This window comes from Ptychodera flava, chromosome 7 (assembly GCF_041260155.1).
Source record: "Ptychodera flava strain L36383 chromosome 7, AS_Pfla_20210202, whole genome shotgun sequence".
Lineage (NCBI taxonomy): Eukaryota > Metazoa > Hemichordata > Enteropneusta > Ptychoderidae > Ptychodera > Ptychodera flava.
Window position 1 is genome coordinate 44,339,339 of NC_091934.1, and position 19,763 is coordinate 44,359,101.

The window sequence follows — 19,763 nt, forward strand, 5'->3', positions numbered from 1 at the left end:
TGGTATTTCATACAGTTTAGGGAGGGTCACCATATTTTGTGCAACTATAAGAAGGCAAGATGTAGCTGATTTAGTGCTTCATCCAAAAATATCAAATTATAATACATGGAGTCTATCAGGCAAATTATTGACAATTTACCCCCACAAAACATGCTATATCTGTATTTTATATGTTTGATAATGTATTTATATGTACTTTACTTGAATAGGGAAGTAAAATGAACATTTGTGTGAAAGAAATTGATTTCTGAATTTTTTCTAAAAAGTTGGTTCACTATCCATGGTGTCTATGATGAAATTATGAATCGTATTTTCCAATACAAAAATAGATAAATCTGTGCATTTATGCATGCTTGATTATTTAGATTATTGTTGTTGATTAGACTAGAGTGGTTACAAGTCAATGGTTTTGCAAGAAATTTGATTTTTGAATTTTACCGAAATGTCAATTCAATATGCATTGCGGCCTATGATGAAACTATGAAGGATTTTTTTCAGGACAAAATTAGATAAATCTGTGCATTTATGTATGCTTGATTATTAAGATTATTGTTCTTGATTAGACTAGAGTGGTTACAAGGCTATGCTTGTGTAAGAAATTTGATTTTGGAATTTTCACCAAAATGTCAATTCACTATGCATGGCGGTCTATAAGTGTGTGCGTATTTTGTTGGTGATTTCCTATTCAGGAAATATCACATGGACAATCAAAGTTTTAGCCATAATATCAGCTTCTGTCAAAAGTGACCCTCCCCCCAAGATAGGTTTAAAAAAGTGACCCTCCCCCTTGAACTGTTTTCTAAAAAGTGACCCTCCCCCAATTCCCCCGGCCCACCCCCTTGTAATTACTGAAGGCTCCCTTATCTGTTGTACTTGTATTCGACGTAAGTCAAATCTCGTAGTATGGACCGTTGCTGTCATGTGTACTACTGTACATTTTCGCCCTGCGAGGTACATTTTCATTTCGTGCGTACTATAGCCATATCCTGCATTATTCGTAAGTAATGCAGAAAATAAAACATATTCTGTTCCCTTTAAAATTTAAGGCTCTTGTCAGATCTCTATGGTTTCGTTTCTTGTGAAGTTTGACCTCGACGTGACTTTTAAGAGAACAATATTTTCGGATAGAAACACGCAAAAACTCATTCCATTGCGAGGACACAAAGTGTAGACCGTACTGAGTTCCGCAGAACCGTTGATGATATGCACACCTAGTCCGAGCGTATACTGTCCTTGAAGCGTTAAGGGGACGCTGCACCCAACATAGTGCATTTTACTCATAAATCACCTTTTTGCAAATATTTATTAAATTTCAATTAATTTGTTAACCAAAGATTAAAATATTGGTTGGGTTCATCTCTTAGCTTGTTAAGCTGTCGTACGTTGCGTGATAAAGAAGTGTTAATTTTGCAAATATACGCAAATCATCCGATTTTCTGGCTTCTCTTTCCTCCCGATTTCAAAATTTTCAAAGAATTTAACTCCACTCTAGCTGGGTCAAATTATCTGAAATTTTTACATTATGTTCTTTAAATGCTATTCAACAAAAGGAATATTTTTTTGGCAATAAAGTTCTTACATTTTGAATAAGAGGCATTTTTATTTTGCTAATCTAATCATGTTTTTTATCACTTTTTTGAGTGTCATTATTTCAACCTATGCCATTTTAGAATGAGGATAGATAATGCAAAATAAAATAGTAGTTTTTGTCTATATATACTTTTCTTTCAAGCAAAATATTACATTTCAGGAAATAGTGTTAAGTGTTTGATTTTAATGAATATTTATCATTAATACCAAAATTTTGGGTTTTTTACCCCAAATATACACCCATTTATCCTTCGAGTAAACTTTTGCTACCATACTAAACTTTAGACTCTCTGCTTTTTGAAAATAATAGTATGAGCGGGTTTCCTTGTCATCTTTGATGATAAATATTGCTTGGAAAAAAAATTGTGTTGGCAACATCCAGCTCCACCTTAAAGCAGCCGTTTGTATACATAGTGTCTGGAATTTTCATAACTTAAGACGCAAGATTAGATTTGGCAAACCCCAACACTGATTGTGAACGATAGCAATACTGTATATCAGTTTATATAGACGAATTACGCAACAAATTCCTCGAAACGACTTTTCACGTTTGTGAGACCTCACCGATGCCGTTTGCGCAGTAACTTAGAATAAAATCTGTCAGTGTAGGGCGGCAGGTAAGACACTCTCGAAGACGTCACACCTGGAATATCCACAGGACAGGTAAGAAACTGTAATATAAATACACTTACTTAGGACTAGACTGGTCCCATTCGCTTAGTTTTTAGACCTTACTGGCTGTCGGCCATCTTTTCACCATGGAACTAAAAAAGGATGCTCTGCATACATGTACAAGCTACATGTATGCAACAGCCTACCAGATTATATTGCATGATCAATTGTACGGTCATCTCACCACTCTGCCGAAGTTTACTACTTAAGTTCACTACTTAACTTTACTCTTTTTTGATATTTGTATGGCTACAGACATTGGGCCAAAGCAGCTTTATAGGAGTTCAAATAACTTGTAGGTGACAGCAGCCGTTTCATACTCACTTGGATTAGGTACCGCCGTAGTTGATAGCTATCAACTACCGGCGGTGGCTATGTTTGAACCAGGGCGCGGCTGTGAACTATATGATGTCAAACATCGATGTATTTACTCATTCTATTCCGCCGTGATTGGAGTGTTGGATTCACAGATGTATTATTTACTATTCACCCCTAGGATTGTAAAAACTCCGTTGCAAAAACCCTCTATAATCATTGAAAAGGCGGGCAAAGATCAAAATTCCTTACCGTTAGTCAAATTTGCAAACAGCTTAACCAGATTATTGAACTAACTTCTTTGAAACGTGGGGGGAGTTACTGCAGGTTACGATATCGAATCCGAAGGAATATTTCCTAAATTGATCAACTCGAGGAAAAAGTAACTATCACAAAAAGCAATGACACTATTATCAAGCGAGGCAGATACTACAGAATTAGGCCAAAGTAATTAAATTCTTTGTTTTGCGTCCCCACCCGCTTAGGTTTTTAAGGTTTTTCATGAAAAACACACGCAGTGTATTTGAATAAGAAATTTTAGGACATAACCGCTTAGCTTTTCTGAACTAAAAATTTTGTTACAATATTTTATTTGCTGCAATCAATTACCTTGTGTTAATTTTCTTGTGTGTTTTTCAGCCGCTTAGACGCGTACCTTTTCCCATTTAGAGTGGACGCAAAACAAAGAATTTAATTACTTTGGCCTTATGTCTCCTGATCGATATCCTGTGTGTATATACTATAATTAGATCGAGTACAGATCTAACCATAGTCACAACTCATGACTTTTCATGGATTTCACCGATCTTCAGACGACAATGGAATTCGATTGACTTTCTGACAGTCTTTTGTGTTTGACCCTTCGGTCCTTTGATTTCGTTGGTGGATCAAGTACAAGTGGGCGGCACGGGAATTCGAATAGTTAGAAGGCAAGGTTTATTTTTTCAAGTCTGAATATAGAGATAATTATTGAGAGGGCTTGACGTACATGTATCCTTCGTTGATAACATAGCTGTTCAGCCAGGTATGGACTCTCTCACAGCCCCTCCCGGCTACGCCTCAGACCATAATACCGCCTCAGGAGGGACTGTGCCTCAGCAGTTGAGCTGAGCGAATCCACAGACACCCGTGGGCTGGGTAGTCTGCTATATAGATCAATCGATTTTCTGCTCGATCTATCGATCCCATAATCGATCTGCCCGCCACTGCAACCTAAATACCCCAAAGTGTGAAACATATGGGTATTTAGGTTGCAGTGGCGGGCAGATCGAGTATGGGATCGATAGATCGAGCAGAAAATCAGGTAACTGGTTAATTTCATCAATTTCACAAAATCGTCACAAAACGTGTTTCAAAGGCTGATATAGTGAGAAACTCTATTGATCCAGCAGACTACCTAGCCCACGGATAACTGTAAGCGAAGCGAGCCGGCGAGGGCTGTTAACACCTGTTTTTACGATTTTTAAATATTTTCAATTTTTGTTTTGATTGGTTGTTAAAACTCCGCCCACACTTTTCCATTTTGCCTGCCATTGGACCAGCTTTCGAGATAGACATGTCTCCTATGAGATAACAAGGGATGTCAGTATTGATAGCACACAGAGAAGTCTCTTTTATGGTCAGTTTTCTGGCTTTAGGACACCTTGTTAATATGTTACTCACAAATGTTAGCAATGTTACTCATGAATGAGATGTTCAGTTTAAAGAGTTTATTTGACACCTAAATAATTGTACATTGTTGAAGAGGAAAATGATTTGTGAGTGTTTAATTTGGAGAGTAAAAATCACCGGTCGATAACAGTACACTTGAGTACACACACATACTAATGTGTTGACAGGATCAGAATTTCAATATGCTTTATGAAGCTACCGCTAGAAATTGTAATAATAGTAAGCAGTTCTCACATATCTAACAACTTAAAAACAATTTATTTATTTGCTTTTGTTTGTTTGTTTTTTCATTTATTTGCTTCATTTATTTTATTTTTATTTCTTTGTTAGACTGACAAATATTAATATACTTGAAGCACATCTTTTCAACACACCCAAATTATTAACAGATATTTCATATCTTTGTTCTGCAGGATATGCTGTCAAGACTGTAACGGGACTGCCATCATCAGTTACCAAACGCATCTCTCCTCGATTATGACAAAATACCGAAACTTGGAACGAGTATGCTTTGTGATTTGTGTGAGCAGTATTTTCACAGTAACAACTGTATTCCGGGAAAGCGGAAATTATAAAAGTTCTGTAACATGCGACCTAAAATATAACAATATTTCAAATAAAGATAAGTTGGGATCAGCATCGCGAGGGGGAGGAGATGGGGTCAGCATCGCGAGAGGGGGGGGGATGACGGAATGGATACTCGCGATGTAATCAGAGACATAAATTATGCATACAACATGTCAAACCCGATACTCAGGTCTTACCTTAATCAATATGAGAGCATGTTTAGCAAAGGTTTGTCAAACTTTCAAAAGTTCGAAAAAAGATCAAAAGTTGGACAACGGCGAGTGCATCGGACGCCCTCTGTACAATGAAAACTAAAGCCTACATCAAGATTATTGATGGAAATACAAGCCCAATTAGAGAACTTGGACTCGAAAATATTTTCAAAATGCCCCTCTCATCAGCAAACTCCCTTGTATAGAACTTGTGCGATCGTCGGAAGTTCAGCTTTCATGAAAAATTCTGAACTTGGAGCTGAAATCGGTGAGTAAACTGTCTTCTCTGAGTAAATCGTATTCAATGATCTTTTGCAGTTACAGCGTTTACGAATCGTGATATGATTATTGTGTTGTTTTCAAGTCAAAGGGTCGTCTTCCAACTCCGCTACAAAGGCCTACGTATACATACAACAATGTCAATTCGGTTGTTGAAAATACATTTTTGGATTTAAACAGAGAGGATTCTCTCAAATCATGCACAACACTCATTCAAAACTCGGACGTCGCATTTGCAACAACCCGTCGACTCTGAAAGACTATAGGTGTAACTTTTGAGAGTATTTCCAACGTTTGGCACAGTGACCACTGAAGTTTACTCATGATTTCCAAAGGCTTAAAATTTCCCGGAGGAAAGTTTGACATAAAGTTCAAGTCTTTCAATTTCGAGACTTGTATACGTACTACCTTACGGATAAAAATGGACATAAAAATTTAAACAGATCGCTCAGAATAATAAAGGACCTGGCATTTTGGCTTGATTTTTAGAATAGAACCACACTGAATATAATCAAATGTATGGCATACACCACCAACAGATAATTACGATGCATGATCCGTAATAGAATAAATATGAATATTTCTTCCCAGGGTCGGTCACGCATACTGAAACAACACTCATTTATGCATTCTGCATAAATGTATAATAATCAGTCACGTGACGAAGAAATGACGAGAATAGCATGACGACATTACCGCCTATGCCCCTAGTTTTCATCTATTAACATTAGAACAAGCAACTTCATTTTACACATGGACAGAACACAATGGAAAAATTCAAGCTTTGATCTGTCATTAGACATCTTCTGTCTTTCTCTATGAGTGAGAAAAAACATTATTAGGTAAAATTTCAGTGATTCCAATAGAGTGGGTGGATCCTATTATATGGAAAAATAGGGCGACTGAAGTTTTCTCCAAACGTTTATCTATTTGCAGGTATATCCCACAGCCAATTTTATTTTGTCTCTCTTAACGATATTATCACTTTAACAATTGCAGATCTACATGATGCCGTCGTGAGATTTAATTTCGCTCCGGTAAAAAATTTCGAACGAGACGTCGGAACGAAAACGACAATAAGAATAATCATAATCAATTCCTTGAGAAAAAAGAGTTCACAGAGCAACTTACGAAAAGGAAAGACATGTTGAAAGACACCACATTAGTGATATGGAAGACAACGGGTGGAATTTACAATGGAAATCTTTATCAGGTAAGATTGCCGTCATAAGATGCATTCAATCAGCGCCCGTAACTACGTCACTAAATACGCAATTGTAATGATAGTAGCATGTGGATAGTGCAGTGGTCTACTTCAATTTTGGGTTTTAAAAATGTACAAAATTGCCGCATAGAAAGTATGTAAGTCAATAAGTAGGAATCTCTGCAGAACTGTTTCAGTTACAGGCTTTTGGGTTACGGTTAGGGTGTCAGGGGGTAAGGTGTAGGGTGTAAGGGTGTTGGGTGTCAGGGTGTAGGGTCTCAGTGTGTCCATAAAAATGTGCAAAGTGTTGCAAAAATCTTAATCTATAAGTCTTTTCACTTTCATGTTTAATCGTATACAAGATTTAGAATTGGTGTTCAGCTCCGCTGTTTGATGTACATGTCATTGCACTATTTGATGTATTCATTTGGGAGATATATAACCAATCTATGCCCGTTTCTACAGTGGATGAAACGCAGTAAAACCTTCATAACAGCTTACTTAAAGTGGACTTCAGATCACCCAAACAACCCAATGTATGTCGTTAATCCGGTTTCACTATGGCGTGGGTGGGATGTTATCCAGGAGTTCTATAACGAACCTCTCCCACCCCACACTCCATCCTCGGGATTTGTTGGTAAGTTGATAAATAACTAGATGAACGAATGAATAAAATAGATGAATGAATGAATGGATGGATGGATGGATGAAGGAATAGATGAGTGAATGAATAGATAGATAGATAGATAGATAAATAAATAAATAAATAAAAACTATATAGATAGATTTATAGATAGATAGATAGATAAATAAAAACTATATACATAAGTAAATAAATAGACTTTTTGTGTAAATACCACACACACACGCGCGCGCGCATATGTATGTATGTATGTATGTATGTATGTATGTATGTATGTATGTATGTATGTATGTATGTATATCTCATGGGCTTTTTAGTTATCAATTCGTTATATGATAAGAAATATTATGTAATTTATGTGTGCGCACATTTGTCTGTGGAGACTGTGTGCGACATCTTAATGCGATCTGTCACTGTCGTCTCCGTCTAATGTATGCCTTGTTTCCTATCCATGCATCTTAAAGGAGTGCTGTTGATGCTACCGCAATGCGAAGAAATTGACGTGTACGGTTACGTACGACCGAACTGGAAGGATCATATCACTTGTCACTACTTTGCTGAGAAGTGCCCACCTCAGCCCAAACAGACATATCATCCTGTCAGAGCAGAGCGCCATCTTCTGTTGAAGATGAACAGTGGAGATTTAGCCGAGGTGAAGAACAAGGGACGAGTTTCTTTACCAGGTTTTTCAAATGTAACTTGTGTTTGAGTCAAATATGCTACCCCCGTTTTCTAAAACACGAAGACATTGTGCTTAAAGTACTGGTTCACTTTCTGTACAAAAAAAATATTTCGCCTTGATTATTTGAGAATAAAAGATAAGTTATATTATTAAAATAAAAAAAATAAATAAAAAAATAAAACGTGACAGTCTCAACTGAGCAAAGTTATCAACACAGTTCACATTACAAACAAAGCGAAGGCGATTATTTTGAACACGATTGGAACTAATTCGGGATAATTGGATCTTTATATTTTTCAAATTTCTCAAAAATGTTAGGTGCCCTATAGCTGAATGTTGCAATATTACAAATAACTCATAAAAACAAGTGTGTAACTTGAAAAGAAAAGCAGATGAGGTTATATTTGCAGCCTGAACCGACATTAGTTCACCATCCAATTATCCCAATTTAGTTCCAATCGAGTTCTTGTTATATAGTACGTTAAATATCGCGGTTTAGCGGTTTTTTAGATTATAGATGTCATTGAAACCAGTCCTCAATTTAAAGACTTTGTAATCTCAAAACATGTTATACGAAGAAAAGAGAAATTTAATAATTGTGACTTGGTGGATTCACTAATCAATGGAAACACTTATTCCGCCCAAATTTTAAAGATATTCGTTTCATTCGTTTTAATTCAATTCTTAAAACTGTCATTGATACTGTGATAATTTTTACAAAAGGACCATCTCGTTTATTTTGGTGAATTTGTCACTCTCCCATGTATAGACTGTATTTTAACTTTTGACAAGTAAATTAGTGCAGGACTTCAATTCAAACGTAAACAATAACAGTTCATTTAACATGTATAAACGCTGTGTTGACAAGGTAGACAGTTGGTGTTTCAATATGAATGGGAGAGTATAACAAGAACTGTAAATTGACATACAAAGCAAAATTCGTGAAAAAAGCATTACAACTAAAGGCCCTTTAATAGACCTGTTGGGATATGAAAAACAGGAAACTATTAATTCGCTGTATATGTGCGTCAGGTTTTAGACAACTATTATCTCAAGTATGCAATTTCTCTTAAGAAACCATAACACGATTAGAACTAATTTGGGATAATCGGATGTTCATATTTTCACATTTCTCAATAATATTAGGGGCTCTATAGCTGAATGTTGCAACATTACAAATTACTCGTAAAACAAAGAAAAGCAGATAAGCTTACGTTTGTAAATTAAACTGAAATTACTTCACCATCCAATAATCCAAAATTAGTTCCAATCGTGTTCTATCCATACTTTTGTAAATGGACTAACATTATGCGGACAAATACAATTAACAAATAATTAAATCTTTTGTGTAAACACTACAATTATAGCTATGTTCCAATAAAAGAAATCTTGAAATACAGAAACGTATCTGTTTGGCTTATCATCCAATTACTCAAGTTCTTACCAGCGGAGTGAAAAGAGCCGACCCCATTCCGAATCAGAGTCAAATAATATACGTGCTGTTACTCTTAGCACTTACGAGAACAGATAGCTGCTAGCTCATAAATCCAGATATGAACCAATGCAGATGTTATTTTACGTAAAGTTATCTTTAATATCACATGCACATGTCTGCATTTATGAGAAAGATTAACCATTTAACAAATTTTAATCAGAAGAGCACAAGATCATAAGATTCCGAGCAGTATACACACCATTGTCATCACAAATAGCTACCCTTATTTTAATATAAATGAAAGCGAAAAGTGTAACTCTAATGCTTGTCCACAATGATGGGAAATGTGCGTTCTGTTTACCCAGAATAACAATTAATCACTGAATATGATGTATATTACTGTACACCAGATGTTGTGCCTTCAGCATTAGAATTGCCCGAATTTTCTCTCAGGCTAGACTCAAGGAATTAAAACTACGAAACAGTATATGAATAGCACGCAATCTGTTCTTATGCCATTATCATAGGAAACCAACACAATCGTTAGCATAGGGGTAGGAACATTTGTACTGATGTGTGTATAGATGTCAGCATATATATATATATATATATATATATATATATATATATATATATATATATATATATATAGACACGTATGTGTATAGCAAACGTAGTTACAGGGTCAATGATTGCTGACGATGTCGAGAAATTGGTCGAATTTATTTTCAACGCGTGACATCATAATGCTAGACTGTCTCAAACCTATTGAATAATACGACTGTGTCAGTGATACAAATTGCTGAGGCATCTCGCTATACTAGGAATATACTTACAGAAAATGTCCATTCGGCATTGGGACTAAAGCCATTGAAGTGGTATGAGAACAGTCTATTTTTCTTTTATGGAAATATTACAGATTTTTACAGATAGAAGAACAATGAATAAAGTGGGAAAAGGGGAGACGGGAAAAAAGTTGTCAACATGCAACGAGTCGAGTCCGCCCCGGTCTCGAACTGAGTAATTGGGCAAAGCTGTTCACAAATATTTGTTTTTTCTCAACCGGAAAGTATAAATGAATGAATAAATACATTATATGAAAAAACAATAAACAAACCGAGAAAAGCAAAAAGAAAGAAATACAAAAATACGAATCGATACTTTGAAATGAATGAATCAAAAGGCTATAAAGACAGTGTAATTTATGCAGTTTCAATGTAAGTGTGCATGTCAATAGATATCGCTTGTATTCGCGTTTGAAAGAATTCTGCTGTCAAGATTTCTCATGCCGACTGGGATGCTATTCCAAGCCTTTGTACCAGGGTACTTCATAATGAGTTCACCTGCTTTACGCCCGAATACAAAAGTCATTTCTAATGTTTTGTCTTGTTTATATGAATGGCTGACTAATGTGAGAAGGCCCATTAAAATATGCGGTAAGCTTGCATGCAATTCATCGTGGACAGATACACCAAGCTGTAGTTTATGTTGTTGATAAATGTCTAAGATACCCAGCTTTCTGAACGATGGCTCTCTAGAGGCATTCCAGTGACTAAATGTAATTATTGTGACCAATTTCTTTTGAATAAGGAATATAATATGAAAATATATAACATACGTGTTACCCCAGACTTCTAATCAGCACATTATGTATTGCGGGACAAATACATTATACAGCATATAAAGAACGTTTTGTGTAACTGTGTGACGTAATTTTGAAAAAAGCACCGATTAACTTGCTGATTATTTCTTTTACCTAATCAATTCCCATCTCATTAATTACCGGCTTTTTGCAGATATACATGTCAGTCAATCTCGAATCACATAGTACATCGTGCCAGTGATCAGTCGAATGGATATTTGTAAGGAACATGGCGACGCAAGTTTCATATACTCCGCCATTCGGTTGAAAACTGTTAGATAGAACGAGAGTAAGCACAGTAAAAAGCAAGAACTCTCACATGAACATACTAAAACATATACATTTTGCTTTTAAAAAACTTTGTGAAGAATTTGGATTTTGTTTATTGCACAATTTGCATTTTTTGTAAACTGGTTAGCCAACGAAGCATTCTGTCCAAAAAGCTTTTCACGAGTGATTAATTCTGTGGTCGTGTAGACGTCAGATTTATTTGTCGCCAAAAAGCAAAATAGTACAGAAAGTGGATACCGGCTGCCGTCAATAAGAAGTATTCCACACCCAAAAGCTTTGTGGTCACAACCAACCAAGGAGAGATTGTAGCAGGCAACTGATGAATAAAAAAGGAAAATGGTGAATAAAACTGCTGAGAAGACAGAAATCAATCTGCCAAAACCAGACACAAGATCTGCTAATTCAGAACCCGCAGATACATTAGCCAGATAACGCAAGAAACAATCAGCAAACAGAATTATCAAGGAACAGTCTGAATCAAATCGAGAGTTGAGGTCATACCAGAAGATTGGCAAACCGCAAGCATGGCACAAGGAATACATTGTGACAACCAGCTGCGTTAGAAGAAGCTAACTGGAAGAAGAGGTGTGATAGAATATGTTCAAATTGAACTCTCTTTCAAAGCCATTTGTATGTTTCTATATACAACACGATTGGAAATAATTTGGGATAATTGGATGGTGAAGTAAGGTCGTTTTAACCTGCAAATGTACGCTCATCTGCTTTTCTTTTTAAGTTACACACTTGTTTTTATGATGATTTGTAATATTGCAACACTCAGCTATATGGCACCTAACACTTTTGAGAAATTTGAAAAATGTGAAGATCAAATTATCCCAAACTAGTTCCAATCGTGTTAACACGGACATTGTCGTTTATTCTTTAGTTTGTTGCATTGTATTGCGTTCTTCTTCGGTCGTTCAGCCACGTTGTATTAAGCCAGTAATTTAAACATTCATATGGTCAGTGGATTTAATATAGATATTACATAGAAATCAAAGACACCATTTCCACCCAATATTAAATGTCCCATTTCACAATCACATATTACTAAAATGTTCAATTTTTCCACCATAAGTTGACTGGTATCAAATACGATGGTATCAACCGGGACTCGAACCCACAACGCACGGCACCCAATCACCTAGCGCAGAGGACAACAGACAAACCGCTCGACTAAATCCCCAATCTCAAAAAAGATTGGTTCAATGACCGAGCTAAGGATGTTACAATTCTGACTGCGTGCACAAACTAATCGGCAAACAGCTGGCAAACACTACAGCTGTTACAAGGCAAGAATTATGTAGTTATTATATTCATACTTATTTACACTTATGTATCGATATATTCATATTTATTTATTCTTATGTATCGAATGACTACGGAATCTTATTAGTCATTGTTATAGGTCAATCACCTTGCACTTTAACGGACTTCGAAATGAACAAAGTTCAAGGCGTATCAGTGATTCAGCAAAACATTTATCTTGTTGGAGATATCTTGCTTTAAATAGAAAGTATATCTTAAGAAACAATCAAGGACTGTTACAAAACCGGCTTTAATTAAGTGCGAACCAATCACTCGATGTAAATTTGAGACCTTAACATTGTATGGAAATATATTTCAATCTGTGCCCAATGGACCACCATTTTAGTAAATCAATATGATTAGATTGTAGTTTCGCTCATTTAAGGGAGAATTTTATGAGAAAGAACAGAACACGATCCTGCTGGGCACGTCATTGTATGGTGAAATCAAGCCAATAAACCCTCCTCATACCAGTCTAACTCCTTGTGAGCCTCTGCTTTGTTGATCGTCCAGTACCTCATCGTACAAATTCCCCCAGGCAGACGATACGTCAGTATCACAGCAATCAGAGATGATTCTTGCTCGACCAATACGACAACCGCGCAACGCAACGCCTCTACCGTTGTCAACTTCACCCAAACCCAACTTACAGACTATGTAAAGAGTTTGCTAGAAAAAGGCCTGTCCTTCTCTCCCACCCCTACAAAGATAAACAAGACTTTACTGGAAACTGATATGAACACTTTTCATCGTCGCCTTCGTCTGGCAGAGTTTTTCCATAGCGACGGAGGTGATGAAACACCTACCTATGATGATAATTCATTTCGCAAAAGAAGTTCTTTCATGCCACCACCTAATCGGGACCAGTTTCTGGAAATGTTCATCACCACTACAAACGAAGCAATCTCGGATCACTCTAACTATAAAACCAAAGTGAAGGACAATCTCACCAAATCTGAACGAACAGCCCTCAAATCCATCACAAGCAGAAATGACTGGGTAATAAAACCGGCCGACAAGGGTTCAGCCATAGTGATCATGGATAAAGAGCATTACATCACAGAAGCCAATAGATTCTGGACAATAAAGAACACTATAAGAGACTCAAATCGGACCCAACAAATAAGATCAACACTGCTATCAAAGCTGCTATACATGACGAGTATCAACAAGGTAATATCACCAAACAGACTCGTGATTTCCTCATTTGTAGTGACCCTCGCCCAGGAAAATTTTATATGCTACCTAAAATTTATAAAAAGGGTATTCCATTTCGGCCGATTATATCTACAATAAACCATCCTACACAAGGTATTTCTGAGTACATCGATTACCATTTGCAACCATTAGCTGCTAAATTACCATCATATGTCAAAGATACTACCCACTTTTTACAGTTACTTCAAAATTTGGAACAAATCCCTCCCGGTAGTACCATGGTTACTTTCGATGTTGTATCGCTGTACCCGAACATTCCTATCGAGGAAGATATTGCGGCATGTCAAAGAGCACTAGATCAGAGAGAAAACAAAACTCCACCAACTTCAAGTATAATACGCTTTTTGAAACTTGTTCTATATAACAACAACTTTGAGTTCAACAATCAACATTATTTGCAGATTCACGGCACAGCCATGGGCCAGAAAATGGCCCCAGTTATGCAATCATTTTCATGGGTGACCTGGAGAGCAAACTACTTAAGGAGGCATCCAGTACTGTGTCACCCTGGTTTTGGCATAGATTTATTGATGACATTTACAGTTTGTTTACGGCAAATTTGAATTTCATCATAGAATTCTTTAATCACATCAATTCATTCCACAAAACAATACAATTCACCATGGAGTACTCTCAAACTTCCATTCCATTCTTAGATGTTAGAGTCCACGCCGATGACAATGGCAAAATCAAGACAGACTTGTACAAAAAACCAACTGATACCCACCAATATTTACATTTTCAGTCATCACACCCAAGACATATGAAACTAGGTGTCCCCTACGGCCTGGCAATACGCATTTGTAGCATTTGTTCGGAGCCAGAATGGCGTGATACACGCCTTAATATTTTACAACAATCGCTGATCGAACGGGATTACCCTCATGACCTCGTCAGAGAACAAATAAATATAGCAAAATCAATCCCCAGGCCGGCTCTCCTCCAGTACAAAAACAAACAGGGAGACTGTCGCATCCCACTAGTCACGACATATAATCCACGTCACCCTAACTTGAAATTCATCATGTCCTCGAACCTCCCAACACTCCATAAGTCATCAAGATATAAAGAAACCATCCCTAACATGCCAATTATATCATATCGACGCAATGTTAACCTCAAAGACCTCCTTGTCCGCTCGAATATTAACAACGCCGGTGAATCCAGCCCCGGTTTCACCAAATGTCAATCTACGAGGGGTTGCAACATTTGCAAATATACCCTCAATACATCACAGTTCCAAAGCACGGTCAACAACAAACCATAAACAATCAGAAATGCCATCAGCTGCAACAGCAAAAACGTCGTATACCTACTCACATGCCAACGCTGCCATAAACAATATGTCGGGGAAACAAAAATATCTCTCCGACTTCGTTTCAATAACCACCTCTCCTCAATGCGTCACAAAAAAGATACCCCGGTCGCCATACATTTTAATTTTTGATATTTCAATAATTGGCATTATACAAGTCAACAAACTGGATGACAAACTACGCAAACATTTAGAATCACAATGGATCAAAAAACTTGATACACTGTCCCCAGATGGCCTAAATATTCGCCCAAAATTTACATAGCCTTCGACAGCGCCCCCACATACAGCTTTTGAGTATTTAAAGGGACCCCCCTGGACTTCAGCGCGCCAATTTCCAGCTCTCGGCGTAGATCCAGACAGTTTTGACCGTACTCACAACCTCGAGGTTAGTCTCCCTCCTGTCATTTTTGTACATTTACAGATTTTCAGATACTTGTAACTTCACATTGCTCGTTTTCCTATACAATTCAACCATTGTAATTTTTTAGTCTCTCTCCTGTCATTTATGTACATTTACAGATTTTCATAGACTTATAACTCAACATTGCTCGTTTTCCTATACAATTCAACCTGTGTAATTTTTATGTTCGTACCTTTTATTGTAGAAAACACCTGAAGAAGCTCTAAACGAAACATTGTGTTTGAGGTATAATAAATACGTTTGGAACCTAACAACCAGGTGTGGTAGTGTGTGTAAACCCAAGTTTCATATATATATATATATATATATATATATATATATATATATATATATATATATATATATATATATATATATATATATATATATATATATATATATTATATATATATATATAATTATATATATATATATATATATATATATATATATATATATATATATATATATATATATATATATATATATATATATAAATATATATATATACACTTTCTTGACAAATTGTGTGTACATGAAAAAGAAATTATAGTTCTAAAGAGTGACTTTGTTAACGATGCCTCTTCGGAAACAACACGATATATAAATATTACTGATATCGTTCACTACGTTAAAATTGCACCCTTTCATGAGTGAGTGGTCAATCACTGGTAGTTTTTGATGGCAAGTATCCCAAAGCACCCTTATACTATTTTAATCAGAATGATTATTTTCTAAGGTTATGATGTTTAAAACTGACCATCATTCGCCATATTTTGTCGCCAAGTGATATAAGTAATCAAAAATACCTTGACGTGTATTACTTAAAGTTCCTCTGTCAAAGAACCCAGATGTACAAAGTTCTATTTTACCACCTGCTAGGTTTCGATGCACATTTTGTCCAGAGATTATAACACGCGAAGCGACTATTGCTGGATGGATGGATTGAAAGCTTGGTCTAGATCCGAAGTTGTACTTGAAAATGACCAGCAAAATAAGCGAAGAACTCAAGATTTCTCACAAAGTCTTTATCATTAAATTAGAAATGCATTATATTCCCTTTCCATCAAATGGCTTTCCGTTTAAATGTTTTTATAGTTATTGATCACGATACCTACATCATTGGTGTCCTCATCGACACAAAAAAGAGGATTCATTGTATGACTTGCTGGTAGAAGATTTAGCACCGGCAATGCAGGGAGGACTTAACACAACCGAAAAAGTAAACAACTTGTTTTTAAAAAGGGATGATACAGAAAACGTACCTGTGGCCCATTTCCGTTTGTGATGAAACTGTACAATTCTGCTGTACCGAAGCCTACTCTAAAGATAGCGAGGACAAAGTGAATGTCTTGGTGGGTTTCAATCAACTGTGTGTTTTCAATACCATTAATAGCGTACGTTTTAGGCAGAATAATGTGAATGAAAGAATGCGTTTCTGATCCTCGAGACGCCCAGCTATTAAATTGCCATAAGCATCTGTTGTGGTTATCGTGTAGTTCACAATTCGTGCCAAGGGACGCGAAAAATGAACCAAACACGTAGGTATCCAATTCTGGTCTATAATCTTCTGCTGGAATAATGTTATATTTCACTCCCAAGTTGTATTTCGATATACCGATAGGTAGAAAAGACCACTTCTTTGCATCCTTTTGACCTGGGATACGATAGATATAAAAAGGAAATTTATTCTGCTAGAAATGATGTCTCTGCAAACTTTCTATTCACATATTATACATTTATAGTAACGGGACTCTTGAAAAAACCGTGGAGTTCCAAAATAAGGTACTAAGGGGCTTTTTCATTACTTATCCTTTTCCGTAAGCGTCATGCACTCATTACTGTCTGTAGCAACATAGGAAAGCAACTTTATTTATTACTTTACCTCAGTTGGTACAGGTGTTCAGGCATTTTGACTGGATTGACAGAATGTTTGCATAAACAATAGATGAATACTGACACACCCATATAGTTGCAATATTGGCTATTACAAAAGCACGAAAGGGCTTAAGATGTATATTAATTGTCATCAATGTGCTTCGCACATGTCTGTGGAAATGCTAATAGCAAACCAAAGATCGATGGTTGATATCACTGTGCAAGTATTCATATTGCGTTGTTCTGGCAGATTAATAATAAAACATATAAACCATTAACTTTGTAAATTAACAAGAAAACCAAACAATGCAGTACTAAACGAAGGAATGGGAAATTTTCTAGTTTTATATTAGCAGCAATTAGGACTTGTTTGTGCTTTTCTACAAACAGAAGTAAGATTAGCCTATAAAGACGAATGCGATATTCAAAGTTGTTTTTAAAGTTATACATTCCTTTACTTATCTTTCATTCTGATCCTGCATACTAAAAAATGGCATTTTGCAATGAAACGTGAATAGAGGTCAGCAAACGTTATGATGCTAACAGTCTTGAGCAGTTTATTATTTCATGCCTTTCTTCATATAATAGCTAAATCAAACATGAGAAAACGAGGTCAAGGCTTTGTCTGTCAAAGACGTGTGCAATGAACTCGCAGTTAATTTGAAAAATGTAACTTGTTTTCACTATGTTTCACACATACATGTACATACATACATACATACATACATACATACATACATACATACATACATACATACATACATACATACATACATACATACATACATACATACATACATACATACATACATACATACATACCTCCGTTTCTTGAAGCACACAATACCGAAGTTCTTTCAAAATATGTCTCGTTTTATAAAAACGTTGCTCATCTTTGTAATGCATTGGTGCACAGAAGAATATAATAGAGCATATCAGGAAAGATTAGTACGCGTTGTTCACCAGATATATGAAGAAAATCGCAATATTCTACGCACAAGTACCAGGCATTTCATGCATTTTCAATCGTCGCCAAAGTTCCATAGATGTTTGAACAAACAGTGTTTCCCTCGAAGCTGAAAAGTTCTCCATGTATCACGTATGCGATTTCTAAAACAAAACAAAAAAATCATATGGCATCGTTAGACAGAAAGATCCGTCGCTCGAGGGCATCTATACGCTCCTCTTAGAGAGCACCTTCGAGCGACGTTCGTTCTGTCTAATGACACTGTGTGACAGAGAGTAATGTTTCAAACATAATAAATACCTATTGTAGTGTTATAGCTTTGATAAATGCCTTCCTACCGAACTGATGTACACAATGGGTCTTGCTTGCTTTATTTCATGTTATGGTGATTATGAAACGAGTGAATGTATACTGCTTCTAGTGCTGAACATATTATATATAAATTTGTAAAAAAAGCATTAGGAGCCGGTGACAGTTAAAAACAAATGAAATTGATGCAGTCGTTTTTTCTCTGTAAAAATATGTAGTATTTGTCTTAGGAAGCAAATATTGAGACTCGAGAAGTTATGTTATCGAATCATTTTCCAGGCAATTTCTGTTTCTTACTAATATGATAATAGGTCTGACGCAGGTACATGAATATCGAGATGAAGATCAGTGACAAGATATTAGTGTTTGTAAAGTTTTATCGAAATGAAAGTGTTACAATGCCTCACTGTAGCATATTTTACATAAGACTTGTGTATTATTGATATTATTGATATAGAGTTTTACAGACGTATGCTGAGCTTGACCACTAGATGTTGTAGTGCCTAACAAAATGTGTGCTTTGCAAAGATGCCATTATTTAAATAATTCACATCCATTGACACTTTCATTAAGGTCTTTTCAAACCACTTCGTGGAAAACCATAACATGACAACTACGTGGTTCCAGCCAATTGTCCTGCCCTTTGGGAAAACAAATACGTGGCGTAATTATGTTTTTCACTGGGACGCATAAGGGGCAATTCTATCGGCGTTATTACTCGTTGAAGGAATCGTTCGTATAACTTTCTTAGTTTGTAATATCTTGTTGCTATCAACGGGATGAATTCCCTTATTGGCACACGGAAGATGAATCCTTTGTTGGTAAACATAAGATTCAAAAAATGACAATTTGTATCAGTGCATAGCTATGCAATATTGTCAAGAAGCAGTCGAGTCCTTGCTTACTGGTAACCTAAAATCCTCCAACTTCAAGTAACATACCTTTTCACGCCATGTCGACACACATGTTTTTGAATATTATTGAATTTCGACATTCTAAAACAAAAATTTTTTTATTTTTGTATAAATACTTTCACACAATGGTTAGACCTCTATTTTACAATTAGAAATGAAAGAAACAAGTGTTTTGATTAACCCTTTTAGCGCCAAAGTCATTTTTGTTGCCTTTACAAAATATACTCCTGTCAAAGTATTTTTAGATT

The 19,763-nt window shown here is 36.1% G+C and overlaps 1 protein-coding gene across 1 annotated transcript; it reads left to right on the forward strand.

Annotated features, from left to right (window-relative positions):
- Positions 1 to 5,333: 5,333 nt before the first annotated feature.
- Positions 5,334 to 9,306, forward strand: LOC139136255 (beta-galactoside alpha-2,6-sialyltransferase 2-like). The gene is made up of 3 exons (XM_070703983.1): positions 5,334 to 6,519; positions 6,976 to 7,147; positions 7,618 to 9,306. Exons 1-3 carry the CDS (start codon positions 6,451 to 6,453, stop codon positions 7,860 to 7,862), a joined length of 486 nt encoding a protein of 161 aa, XP_070560084.1. The 5' UTR covers positions 5,334 to 6,450; the 3' UTR covers positions 7,863 to 9,306.
- The last annotated feature ends 10,457 nt before the right edge of the window (positions 9,307 to 19,763 follow it).